This window comes from Oncorhynchus masou, chromosome 28 (assembly GCF_036934945.1).
Source record: "Oncorhynchus masou masou isolate Uvic2021 chromosome 28, UVic_Omas_1.1, whole genome shotgun sequence".
Taxonomy (NCBI): Eukaryota; Metazoa; Chordata; class Actinopteri; order Salmoniformes; family Salmonidae; genus Oncorhynchus; species Oncorhynchus masou.
The window spans coordinates 60,141,218-60,155,608 of NC_088239.1; the positions used below are offsets into that span (position 1 = coordinate 60,141,218).

At 38.9% G+C, this 14,391-nt stretch overlaps 1 protein-coding gene across 2 annotated transcripts in view; it reads left to right on the top strand.

Annotated features, from left to right (window-relative positions):
* The window catches only part of LOC135518007 (atrial natriuretic peptide receptor 2-like), a 55,319-nt gene that overhangs the window by 6,632 nt on the left and 34,296 nt on the right, over positions 1-14,391 (top strand). For both annotated transcript variants that reach the window (XM_064942815.1, XM_064942816.1), the window contains exons 2-6: positions 699-880; positions 5,528-5,641; positions 6,450-6,585; positions 6,744-6,838; positions 8,831-8,966. In XM_064942815.1, the coding sequence (XP_064798887.1) occupies positions 699-880; positions 5,528-5,641; positions 6,450-6,585; positions 6,744-6,838; positions 8,831-8,966 (663 nt within the window). The remainder of the gene's footprint in view (positions 1-698; positions 881-5,527; positions 5,642-6,449; positions 6,586-6,743; positions 6,839-8,830; positions 8,967-14,391) is intronic.

Sequence of the window (14,391 nt, forward strand, 5' to 3'; positions counted from 1 at the left end):
GTGCTTTGTAATAAGTTAAGCCCAGGCAGATCCTTATGATTCCTACAACACAGGTTGACTTTTCCCCCGCCTTTTTGTACATTTGTTTTGGACGATGTCCAGGAGACATCAGGACTACTTGGCATGACTACTTGGCATGACTACTTGGCATGACTACTTGGCATGGCTCCTTGTGAGCTATGTTGGAAGAGATGAGAGTTGGGGTCTGAGAGGCGGTCTGTGCCGACTTTGGTCTAACACTTGAGGAAATGTCTGCTAACTGGGAGGACTGCCTTAGAGCTGGCAGCAGTCACTATGACATATGCAGCGAATGGAAATAAGGCCTACAGACATACTGTCTATGGAGCAGACTGCATGAAAACAGAATGGGATGGTATTATGTAGGCAGACGTACAGCACAGACAGCTTTAAACACTCTAAACACACATGCACACTCCCCCTAAATAGCAGACACATGGCTGTGCAACTTCAGTAGGCGTACCTACACATGATTCCTCATAACAGCATTCCCCTTACTGATTTGGATTGATTTCCATACCTCATATGGTTCATATCTACATCTAGTCTACCAATGATAAGAGGAGCAATTCACAAAATGGAGAGGTTTGATAGCTAAAGCAGTTATAGGAAATAGAACCATAATTCAGATAATCAGTCATAAGTAACTTTTGTGTTGTGTTTTTTTGTCTTCTCTACAGTTGTGTATATCTGCGGGCCTCCGGACACGTTTCTGAAAATCATGAAGCTTTTCCAGAGTGAGATCCCAGACCCTGAGAACTACGCCATCTTCTATCTGGACGTGTTTGCTGAAAGCCTAACGGAGCGCAAACCCTGGCTGAACAACGACAGCCTTTGGATTGATCCCATCAAGGTCTTCAAGGTACACTGCACTGTGACAGGCAGACAGACAGGCAGACAGACAGACAGACAGACAGGCAGGCAGACAGGCAGACAGACAGACAGGCAGACAGACAGACAGGCAGACAGGCAGACAGGCAGACAGACAGACAGACAGACAGACAGACAGGCAGACAGACAGGCAGACAGACAGACAAACATGGATGGAGACGGAGAAATATTCCTTCCATTTCATTCATTACGCTTGATTCATTTAATTTATTGCAGAATCCTTTTTGAGTAATTGTGTCCAAATACTCTGTCAATTAGTTGGTGCAGAACTGTCAGTTCATTCCTCCCTTCGGTAATTGGAGCCAGACAGGATCACAAGTCTGAAACCGCCATTTGGCATGTGAAATGGATGTCTTTCACTGAGGACATTCAATTCAAAACCTCTCATTCGTGTGTGAATCAGCAGCCTGTCCATCAAAAGAATACCTTCGTACCCCTCTGTTCCAACTGAACCTGTACTAAAGGGAACACAAAGTTCATCAAGTTGAATGAGGTTGACCCACATGTAGCCTACGTGTATGAATTACTGTAAAGTTTTATCTTAAAACATAACAAAATGTTTATAAACAGTAAACAAATACAAATTGCATGAGGTACAATGTATATGTTTGTTGTTTGTCACCAGCCATTGACAACCAGCTTGGAACAATTTTGGTTCACTGATCCATAACGTAACAGTTAACGAGGTAACCCATCACATCCTTTTAATCCAACCCACAAATTTCCCCTAAACCAGGCTTACTCACTGCATTCAAGTCAGAACTGACCTTTGCTTATAATAACAATTAGTGGTCCCACAAATTGCAAAAGGAAATTGCAACATGCAAACCTCATAAGGGTCCAGACTCCGGCAGGCAATAATCTGTAGAAAGGTCATAACTTACTCCCTGCCTCGCCCCCGTCTCTGCTTGGACTTTAATACTTGGATGGACTTAATGAAGGAGAGAGCGTTTTTTTCAGCTAAAAGCCACTTACTTATGCATATTAATGTGTCAAAAAATAAGTGAGTGGGGGTACAGATGCTCCTCTTCCAATTTGGCTGTTAAATGTCACTGACTGCACTGCAGTTACTGTAGTCACCTACTTAGTATTGGAAATGTGGATTCCGGTGTTGAACTCCAAATGAAAGGTGCTACAAATGGCTTTGGATTGATAAAGAATAGTTAGGCTAATTAACTTGACTGAGTCATCTTAATTTGTAAGTGGTGTAAAACATGTCTGCTATTGTCTGGCAATTGCAGATCTTTTTCTGAAGTGTTACAATACAAAAGTGTAGGGTAGAGATATCAGACTGAATATCAAGGCACTTACAGGGCCTTCAGAATGTATTCACACCCCTTTACTTTTTCCACATTTTGTTGTTACATCCTGAATTTAAAATTGTGCCACTGATCTACACACAAATACCCCATAATGTCAAAGTGGAATTTTGTTTGTAGAACTTTTTTTAAATTAATACAAAATGAAAAGCTGAAATGTTTTGAGTCAATAAGCTGAATATTCCTTTGAGTTTGATGAAGTTATTAATTAGGCTTTGGATGGTGTATCAATACACACAGTCACTATAAAGATACAGGCGTTCTTCCTAACTAAGTTGCCGGAAGGGAAGGGAAACTGCTCAGGGATTTCACCATGAGGCCAATGGTGATTTTAACAGTGAATTAGTTTAATGGTTTTATTATCAGAAAAATGACGATGGAACAACATTGTAGTTACTCCACTTAAATGATAGAGTGAAAAGAAGGAAGCCTGTACAGAATAAAAATATTCCAATGCATGCATCATGTTTGCTACAAGGCACTTAAGTAATACTGCAAAAAATGTGTCAAAGAAATTAGCTTTTTGTCCTGAATACAAAGCATTATGTTTAGGGCAAATCCAACAAAACACATCATTGAGTACCAGTCTTCATATTTTCAAGCATGGTGGTGGCTGCATCATGTTATGGGTATGTTTGTCATCAGCAAGGACTAGGGAGTTTTAAAAGAGAAACGGAATACAGCTCAGCACAGGCAAAATCCTAGAGGAAAACCTGGTTCAGTCTGCTTCCCAACAGCCACTGGAAGACATTCACCTTTCATCTGGACATAATCTAAAACGCAAGGCCAAATATACATTGGAGTTGCTTACCAAGATGACATTGAATGTTCTTGAGTGGCCTAGTTAAAGTTTTGACTTAAATCGGCTTGAAAATCTATGGCAAGACTTGAAAATGGCTTTCTAGCAATGATCAACAACCAACTCGACAGAGCTTGAATAATTGTAAAAATAATAATGGGTAAATATTGTACAATCCAGGTGTGTAAAGCTCTTAGAGACTTACCCAGAAAGACTCGCAGCTGTAATTGCTGCCAAAGGTGTTTCTAAAATGTATTGACTCAAGGGGTGAGTACTTATCTAATCAAGATATATTATTATTTTATTTTTCATAAATTCTACAATTTATAAAACATTTTTCTTCCACTGAGTATTTTGTGTAGATAGTTGACAAAAATGAGAACTAAATCCATTTTAATCCTACTTTATAACACAACAACATGTGTCAAAAGTCAAGGGGTGTGAATACTTTTTGAAGGCACTGTAGATGGAGATAGTGGGACACACACACACACACACACACACACACACACACACACACACACACACACACACACACACACACACACACACACACACACACACACACACACACACACACACACACACACACACACACACACACAGGCAACATTGCTGCTACTATTTATTATTATTTATCAAAGCTGCTCAACCATGTCACTACTCACTTTTCATTGTCTATACTGTATATTAATATTATGTATATATTTCCAAACATGGCTATTTTTCTTCTTACTACCTATCTATTACGTATTATGTACTTTTTCTTTATAAATGTGTACTGCACTGTTGAGAGCTTGCAAGTAAGCATTTCACTGTACTGTTTACACCCTGTATCCTGTGCACGGGACCAATACACTTTGGTTGGATTTTAGATAAACTGAAGAACTTCATAGAGATTTACTAATACATAGTTAATATTGATTCCTTTTATTGATGGCATTTTAAATGCACAGAAATACCGTGACAAGATCCTGAGGCCTATTTTGACCAACAGACGAATATCTGTATTCCAAGTCATGTGAAATCCGTAGATTAGGCCCTAATACATTTTTTTCAATTGACTGATTTCCTCATATGAACTGTAACTCAGTAAAATGGCAATATGCTGCACATAGAACGTTGATTGCTTTTGGAAGTTGGTTGTTTATCATTAATATGTCGAGCCATTCAGAAGGATGAAGCTTATTTCAGTATATCAAGGCACAGTACAAGTCAAAACTCAAGTGATGACCTTATATTGAGTCTTTGGCAGAAAGCGTGCTTTTCCATCCAGACATAATCAAACAATATGCAACAAGACACAACTGTCGTGTAATAGCAAATTTGTAACAAGTGGTGCAACGAGGAATTAGGGATAACATAAGCAATATACAGAGTTACCACAGCTGCTCTTCTATGTTTTTGCCTTCTCTTCAAGACATGTCTATAAATTTAAGTGCATTTGGATACAGCAGATTGTCTATTCTTCACTATAAATAATGTTGTTGCTGTTTACTCATAATGGACTTTTTAATTAGACCATTTAGATTATAAAAGAGGAGACATCTGTTCATCATTAATCCTACTTCTGGTGTTGACAATACACTTCAAATGTAATGTTTATCATTGACATTTCCACCCAGTAGGAAATCAGTCTGCATACCATTCCAACCTGTCAAACAGTAGTTGGTACATGTTTATGATGCTCTGGTTGTGATTCCAAGCACGTCAGCTGGGTATGGCAGCTCAACACCAACAATTTAAAATAGGATACTAAAATAATTCCAATCCCGATTAAAAGGAAAATGCAGTTTAGAGGTATTAGGTTCTGATTTTAGGACCATGCAAATGCATGGGAGCGGGACGGAAGGCGGTTTGAATGGCTGGCTGGCTTGATGAAGAGTGTAGCTGCAGGAACCTGTGCAGAGATAAAGATGGCTGTACTAGATTGCTTTGGCTAAATGCTGTTTGACTTGACATGAAACTAGAGTTTAATCCAGGTGCTGAGCAAGTGCGTAGCAACTAATTATTGTGTGACGTGTTTGTAGAATACAGACTCTGGGACATCCAGAGTCTGTATGACTTGGGACTCCCTGAGTTGTGAATTGTTTTGGTGGGTTGCGACTACACCAAAAAAACCTTTCCTGTCAACTCAGGTATATGTGTAATTTATAGGAACTCTACCCACCAGACGTGAAGTGAAATGTGTCCCTCGCTATCAAATAAACATATGAATCAACTTTTATCAAATCCGTACCATATTCCTGCTATGTAGACAGTGGTAGATTTTGTGGTAGGAAGTCTCACGTGAATTGCCTGGTCTGCTGTTTGGACAAAAGTTGGATTCATGTTTATTTGATAGAGAACGATGCACAACTCAGGGATTCCAAGTATTACACAGACTACCGATGTCGTGTCCCAAAGCCAAGTCCCCTATGGACGGAGGTTGAAATTACATCCTTGTGTAATTCCACAGGAATGCTCCACTTTCTCATTGTTGTCTCTCTCTTCCGCCCAGTCTGTGTTGGTAATAACATACAGGGAGCCTGATAATCCAGAGTACAAACAGTTCCAAGATGAGCTCCACATTAGAGCTCAGAAGGACTTTGATGTGAACATAGAACCCTCTCTGGTAAGTTGTTTGAAATCCTGCCACATCTCAGCATCAGAGCCACAAAGTTTATTTGTTGAAAGGCTTTTACACCTTTGATAGGATTCTCCACACTAGAAAAAAGCACTGTGTTTTTGAAATATCTTTCAAAGGACCCAAGAGAGATCATAAATTCAGATAATTTGTGCATAGTTATTAATGGACTTCTTTGATTCATGAAAAACTTCACTCTTCTTTGTGAAGATGTATAGCCTTTTGGCAGACTAAGTGTATGCAAACAGATATTTAACTAGAGACAGCCATAGACCCATGTCTATAGGGGTCAAGGTAGAATTCCAGGCAAATGGTAAATGAAGTCAATCAATCAATCAAATGTTATTTGTCACATGCTTCGTAAACAACAGGTGAAATGCTTACATACGGGCCCTTCCTGACAATGCAGAGAGAACATTTTTGAAATAATAGAAAAACAATAACACAAGGAATAGAAACACAATGAGTAACAATAACTTGACTATATACACGGGGTACCAGTACCGAGTTGATGTGCAAGGTAATTGAGGTAGATATGTACATATAGGTAGTGGTAAAGTGACTATTCAACAGGATAGATAATAAGCAGTAGCAGCAGCATATGTGATGAGTCAAATGCAACAAGGGTCAATGTAGATAGTCCAGGTAGCTATTTGGCTAACTATGTAGCAGTCTTATGGCTTGGGGCTAGAAGCTGTTCAGGTTCCTGTTGGTTTCAGACTTGTTTCAGACACGAAGATCATGAAGAATACTCTCTTGCTGGCTTATGTACAGACCTCCATTCCATTCCTTTCAGATGGATTTCATCGCTGGCTGCTTCTATGATGGCTTTGTGATGTATGCTAAGGCCTTGGAGGACACGCTAGCTGAGGGGGGCTCCCAGAACGATGGAATCAGCATCACACAGAGGATGCAAAACCTGCGATTCTGGGGTGAATATTATGAGTGGATCATGGTGATGTGTTTAGTTGACTTTGCATTCATCTATTTGGTGTCAATTGGAAAGGAAAAAGTTAGTGCATTTGTTAAACCCATTGTTGCATTATGAGTGATATGAAATGTCTAAATGTGAAGGTTTTCTGTGTTTAAGGGGTTACAGGACTTGTGACCACAGACAAAAACAATGCCAGGAACACTGATTTTAACCTCTGGGCAATGACAAACCAGGAATCTGGAGAGTATGGGGTAAGTGATACTTCTGCAGGTAGATCAATTTAAGCAAGACATCTAAAGCTTGTCTATTTTGGAAGCGACTCACAGAAAGACACAACTTGCTATTTTATTTTCAGGCTTTGTTTTTCTGGCAAGTTAATTATACAGTTGTGTTCAGCTCAGGATACTTATTACTATTTCAAAAAGGACCAATAGTTTATAAACATTACACAATACATGTGTTGCTAATTTACCATAGTGGTAGACAGTGCACCATTATTTTATACTGTTTGAATTGTGGTCTGAAGTGCACACCATGCACAGTGGTGGGGGCTGCAGCTCATGGCTCTGACTGGCTCAGATAGACTGATCACTTTGGCATCATCATGAGATTTAAGCTGCATGTAATGATGTCATGCAAATATGCTTTGATGAGTGGCCATATGGTCACTATGACAAAGGTACTTTTAGGTTAGTTTTGAGTGTGATTTACAAAATAACCCTTAAGAGTTCTCCAAGTAAACATTTGGCATTATCAATATGTGTTTTCCTATGTGAACTTTCATTAACAGTGTTCATTTTTAAATTCCTGCTTTTACAATATCCCACAGAGGTGATGAGGGATGCAGATTATTTATACAGTCTTATTTATAGTTATTGTTTAAGGCTCTAGCCAACATTTCCATAGACATTTATATTTCTAAACTACAAAAATATAAGATCAAGATAAGATCAATTATTTTACTTTATGGTTTTATATTTTATATTTCAGTAGTAAATACTAGTAATGAGTGAGAGCAGTGCTTTTGGGGGACCGGTCTAATCTGTTACAGATGTTACAGTTGCTGTAATTACTGTAACAACAATTTCCCTCGAAATTCCTCTCCACATAATGAATTATGTGGAGCTGAAATCCCAATGCTTTGCTTGGGAATTGCCAAGATGCCATCAATGTAATTAAAAGTAAATGTTCAACATCATGCAAATGCTATTACTGTTTGGGAGATACAGTATTCTGGAGTACAGTACTCTTTTAATGATAAGATGTGTAAAAAAAAAACATTTCCCTGAAATTCAAATGAAGATATTTGTTTTTCTTGTCTTGTGCTCTACAAACACTTCCATTACTCTCTGAACTGTTCCAGAGTTGCTCTCTGGAGGACACAAATATTCCAGATTGATCAGAGAGTCCGCTAACCTAACTAAAACTTCCCAATGTGAATAAATGGCTGATTAGAAAGCCACGGTTCTGTAGAAACCAGCAACTAGTGAATCCATTGATAAATGGTTGAGTTGAGTGGTCCTCCTGCTCCACAACAAACGGTTACAACCTGCATTATTTTTACATCCCTCTGAGTGGGGCTGCCCCCCCCCCCCTTCACAGACTGTCTAGCAGTGAGACCCAACATGCCTGTTTGGCCCTCCACTAAGGAGGCAGGCTAAACTGACATTCTCCAGCGACTGGTTAGAGACATGGGAGTCATGTTTCACAATGCCCTTCTGTGAAAAGGGAAGCTGTTGACTGGGCTGACAAATCCCATAGCATCAAACAATAAACGTCCCATTGCTAGAGCTGAAAGGCCATCGTTTCTCAGACAACCTTTTCCAAACAGCTAATTTGTCTGAAAAGTTGCCAGGTCTGTTAAGTCAACAATATTGTGTCTTGCTATACATATTAGTATATGTTAATGTTGAACATTTTAGTCACATAGTTATTTATTATGGACGTGCCCCAAAAAAGCATGCCAAAGATGTGCTTTCTTCACTGATGGGCTCATATGTTTTAAAGGTACTGAAAAAGAGTAACGGCTATTTTAATATGCAGCTTTAATGCTACTGTGAATTTAAACAGGCACTCATTAGAGTAATACTGTGCTTTGTGCTCTTATTTGAAGTGGGAGAAAACAGCTCATTTGAATTAGGTAACATGCTCCAGTTTCATCCCCCTGAATGTATCATTTGGCCATGGGATTTCTGCCATCGCGTTTGTAAAAATTGCATAAACTTTTTCTTGATGTTTTGCAGCTTGTGGCCCATTATAATGGAACTAACAAAGAGATCATCTGGTCCTCAACGGAGAGGATTCATTGGCCCAAAGGAAGCCCACCTCTGGATAACCCACCGTGCGTCTTCTCTTTTGATGACCCCACCTGTGCTGATGGTATGTAAAGTAGGCTGGCTCCTGTACAAGTGATTCATAGGTAAGTCAGGTGCTTATATAGTAGTACAGCAGTTTTGACTAATTCTGCTACATGTTGTACCATCTGCGTTGATTCTATTTCATGTGCAACATGTTTTTTCATGGAAGGGATGTATGGATGAAAAAATGTGGCTACTGTAGAAGGAGCAACATTTGTTATGAAGTAATATACATGTATTAGCTAATAAATAATAATTAGGTTGGCCACTGCAATGTGTTGATATGGTATCTATAGATATTGAATGAGGGGGAGAGTGTTGAGAAGTAACAATCTCTCCAAATAGAGTCCATCCACAAATAATTATCTGACTTGTGAGTCTGGCTGTCTCAGTGGTATATGAGGAAGACAGGAGGGAGACACTCATGCACGATGATATATTACAGTATGCCTGCTGAACAAGGTTAAGAGACAGACAGGATTCTGCTATGTCTAGGAATGACCTTCTGACTCAGGTAGCATGAGTTAGACTGAAGGAGAACTGTAATGGAGCCACGCAGAGGGTCACTTATAGGAGGATGGTTGAAAAAGGCACATTTGAAAAACTGAGTTGATGCAGCAAGTGGTACGTGACATATATCTCCAAGACACCAATTTAGGCCAGTGTGAGTTTAATTTAGGAGAGTGTGAGTTTAATTTAGGCCAGTGTGAGTTTAATTTAGGACAGTGTGAGTTTAATTTAGGCCAGTGTGAGTTTAATTTAGGCCAGTTTGTTTAATTTAGGCCAGTTTGTTTAATTTAGGCCAGTTTGTTTATTTTAGGCCAGTGTGAGTTTGATTTAGGTCAGTTTGTTTAATTTAGGCCAGTGTAAGTTTAATTTAGGCCAGTGTGAGTTTGATTTAGGCCAGTGTGAGTTTAATTTAGGAGAGTGTGAGTTTAATTTAGGCCAGTGTGAGTTTAATTTAGGCCAGTGTGACTTGAATTTAGGAGAGTGTGAGTTTGATTTAGGTCAGTTTGTTTAATTTAGGCCAGTGTGAGTTTGATTTAGGTCAGTTTGCTTAATTTAGACCAGTGTGAGTTTAATTTAGGCCAGTGTGAGTTTAATTTAGGAGAGTGTGAGTTTAATTTAGGCCAGTGTGAGTTTAATTTAGGCCTGTGTGAGTTTAATCCAATTTGTAAGTCGCTCTGGATAAGAGCATCTGCCAAATGACTTAAATGTAAATGTAAATGTAAATTTAGGAGAGTGTGAGTTTAATTTGGGCCAGTGTGAGTTTAATTTAGGCCAGTGTGAGTTTAATTTAGGCCAGTGTGAGTTTGATTTAGGTCAGTTTGTTTAATTTAGGCCAGTGTGAGTTTGATTTAGGTCAGTTTGTTTAATTTAGGCCAGTGTGAGTTTAATTTAGGCCAGTGTGAGTTTAATTTAGGAGAGTGCGAGTTTAATTTATGCCAGTGTGAGTTTAATTTAGGAGAGTGTGAGTTTAATTTAGGCCAGTGTGAGTTTAATTTAGGCCAGTGTGACTTGAATTTAGGAGAGTGTGAGTTTAATTTAGGCCAGTGTGAGTTTAATTTAGGAGAGTGTGAGTTTAATTTAGGCCAGTGTGAGTTTAATTTAGGCCAGTGTGAGTTTAATTTAGGCCAGTGTGAGTTTAATTTAGGCCAGTGTGAGTTTGATTTAGGTCAGTTTGTTTAATTTAGGCCAGTGTGAGTTTGATTTAGGTCAATTTGACCAGTTTTTAATTTAGGCCAGTGTGAGTTTAATTTAGGTGTGAGTTTAATTTAGGCAGTTTAATTTAGGCCTGTGTGAGTTTAATTTAGGAGAGTTTAATTTGTGAGTTTAATTTAGGCCAGTGTGAGTTTAATTTAGGCCAGTGTGAGTTTGATTTAGGTTAGTTTGTTTAATTTAGGCCAGTGTGAGTTTAATTTAGGAGAGTGTGAGTTTAATTTAGGCCAGTGTGAGTTTAATTTAGGCCAGTGTGAGTTTAATTTAGGCCAGTGTGAGTTTAATTTAGGAGAGTGTGAGTTTAGGCCAGTGTGAGCTTAATTTAGGCCAGGGTGGATGTACAATATGTTATTTTTAGGAAATATTACTGGTGGATATTATGTCTGTAAGTGCTGGCTAATATAGAATACCCTAAAACTACAATTAAACGGTGAGTCTCAAATAGCCGCCTGTTCCTTTTAATATACGGCACATTTCAGCAGATAAAAGCCTGTTTCAAATAAACGCCTGGTCTAAATGAATTATTTTCAAGGTAACCATACTATTACTAAAAGTATCCCTGAGAGCTCGATTTTGGGACCTGTCCTCTTTACTATTTATATAAATAATATTGGTCTATTTTCAAAAACCTGCAACATTCATCTGTATGCAAATGTCACTGTTATATACGCTATTGTCCCTATGGCTGACCAGGCTATGTTGGAGCTGCAATCTGATTTTGTTTCCTTGCAAAAAGTCCTTGTTAATAAAAAAAATGGAACTTAATGCGGGAAAACTAAATGTACGTTGTTTTCTAATGATCGTAGAAATATTTCAGAAGGCTTACACAGTCATGCATTGGTTAGTTCTTTCATCGAGCAGGTTCCCTCCTATAAATATCTGGGGTTTTGGATTGATAATAATTTAATGTTTAAAAAACATACGGATGAGCTAGTTAGAGATTTAAAGTAGGCTTCTTTTATAGAAATATATCATCCTTCTCCCTGAACAGCAGAAGGCAGATTGTACAGTCAACTTTCCTGACAGTTCTTGACTACGGTGACACCATTTATCGGAATGCAGCAGCCACTACTCTTAAACCTTTGGATGTCGTCAACCATAGTGCCCTTCGCTTTATCACAGGTGATAGTTTTAATACGCATCACTGTATCCTGTGTCAAAAGGTTGGTCCCGTAGATCACTTCATTACTCAATTTTTGTTTACAAAGCTCTACTATACACGCTTCCAAAAGACCTAACTTCGTTGTTAGGTCTTGGTTAACTCTTGAGATTCCTCGGGTTTCCATCGAACTAGGTAAATCCGCTTTTAGTTACACATTTTGGACTCCCTGGTGCCACTAGGGAATTTTGAAAACCCTGATGATAAATGAGTTTTTATTGACATGAATAATTTGTTTATGATGCCTGTGATGTTCTAATGTAATGTTGTTTTCAGGGAACCATTGAAAATTAGACCCTGGTCTCAATTGGGCCCCCCTGATCAAATAAAAGCTTTAAAAAATATTATGAATTGTTTGCAAGGTTTAATGTTTGACTTATTACATTAAATAATTCAGTAATGATTGGAAAAATGATGGCAATCATCTGTTTTTATCGCCAGTAAGAAACTGCTAGCCATTGGCTGCTAACCAATGTTCCTTCAAAAAAAATCAGCACTGAGCATATTTCAGGTCTGCTGAGCACAAACTTGAACATTGTGAAAATGCAGTGCGCGTTTACTGAGTGAGCGTTTACTGTGAACACTGAGGCGGTACCCAAGTAGGCTACTGAGGATATTTGATCATAATGTAGGCCTACTAGAGTGGCCTAACATCAAAAACAATGGAGAAAATGCATCCCATAACAATTTTATCATTCACCCTACAGTAGCAGTCAATGTCTGGTGTTCAATGTAGGCCTACATTCCATGAGACTTTTGAAGAAAAAAAAACATGCAGGACTTGTCCTTCAGACAAGGAGATGACTGAAAATGTTGTTGTGTTGTTTGATGCAAAAAATACCTTTACAAAATAAAATGCATTATTATTCCCATACCATTATCACAGTGAATCAGACAAATTATGCTACCCTCTGCCTATTGGCTACTTAGCTTTTTCAAGCCGGTCTCAAAATACAACACTGCCCCTTTAAGAAAGAAAAAAGCTCTTTCCCTGACTCGCTTTTCAAATATGTCTAGAATTGTAAACATTTTGTGCTTTTGCAGGAAGCCATCACTCCCTTATTGCTGACTACAAATGATCTATAACTGGGCTAATAACTCACTAACTAGTAAAGGATATGAACAAATGTGCACACATGGCTACGTGCAGCTCTTGCTTTTATCTCAAAACAAGCGCATCTACTCATGACCGCTCATGCTGTAAACACAGTCTAGATAAAAGTACAACCTACAACCAAATCTCTTGCATTGTTAGTTTTGTTTCGGTATGTTGCATTGAAAGTGGATTATATTGCATTGATTCGATCACAATTGCCACAATAAAGGGAAACGTTGATAGTGTTAACAGGGAAAACTCTAGAACATTGGTCACCAAACTTTTCTGAGTCAAGATCATCTTCTGAGTCAAAATGCAAGCCGAGATCTACCGATCAGTAATTTGTTTAACATGACTTAAACGTAAGCCTATGAAACATTAACCATTTAAAAACTGTACTGTAGCAATGAGGTTTGTACAGTAAGCTATAGGCCCTGCCTATAAATGATCTATGCATATTGGCTTTGCTTGAATTGCCCTGCCAATGCATTATTTAAAAATTTGAGGTAGGCTATATGAACACACCGGTAATAGATCCATTGTTGTATTACTTGTGAGGCACAGCTGAGGGAGCATACATTTAAGTAATTCATGTTGTTACTCCAATGAGCAGAGAAAGTGAAATATTCCTTGATATTAAAAAAGACCCAAGCCACTAATAATAACAATGCAAGCCTATAGATACACTTTCATACTCATTCCTTACTGCTGCAGTGCTTGTTGTAGCGCTGAGTGGAAATATGAAGAACACACATTTTATGCCTTATAAAAGCGTTGAATACAAAGTGTTGACAGTGCTGAGTAAGAACTTAAACATAGACTGTCAAAGAGCGAGTGAGTTCATCTCTCGTATCTCTCTAGTTTTGAAATCTCACAGTATCAACTTTGCTATAGCTTTCTTTTATTCCTGCTACGTTACTGCAGACACGGTAGTCCAATTGACCAGCGTTAGGCCTATAGTGTACTTGATTTGCTCTCGGACCTGGCGGGACGGCAGAGTTTGTACTTTCTACAATATGAAATGGTTCAAAATGGCAACAGTTCGCCTGCAACGGCACGCAAGGCAGCTGAATCAAGTGTATCTACCGCCATCGGCCCGAGACAAATAAAAAAAAAATAGGAACACAAGGCTATATTGTTGGGTTTTTTACAGAAATGTTTGGCAATCGACTTAGAATGCCTTGGACATCGACCAGTCGATCGCGATCGACCGGTTGGTGACCACTGCTCTAGAAAGTTGAGTGAAGTTCAACCTTGTGCTTCTCTCTGTGTGCTAAGCAGCAGGCCCTGGGGGAGCTGCGAGGTAGGCTCGGCAGGCCCCCGGGGGGCTGCGCGGTAGCCACGGGGCTATTGCGCGCCTGCTGCTAACAGCTGAGAACTACTAGCTAACTGGCAAGCACAAAACAGTTAACAACTTCAGGAGTACAAACCCCCAGAAATCAGCCAATCGCCCTATAGTGGCAAAAGTATGAC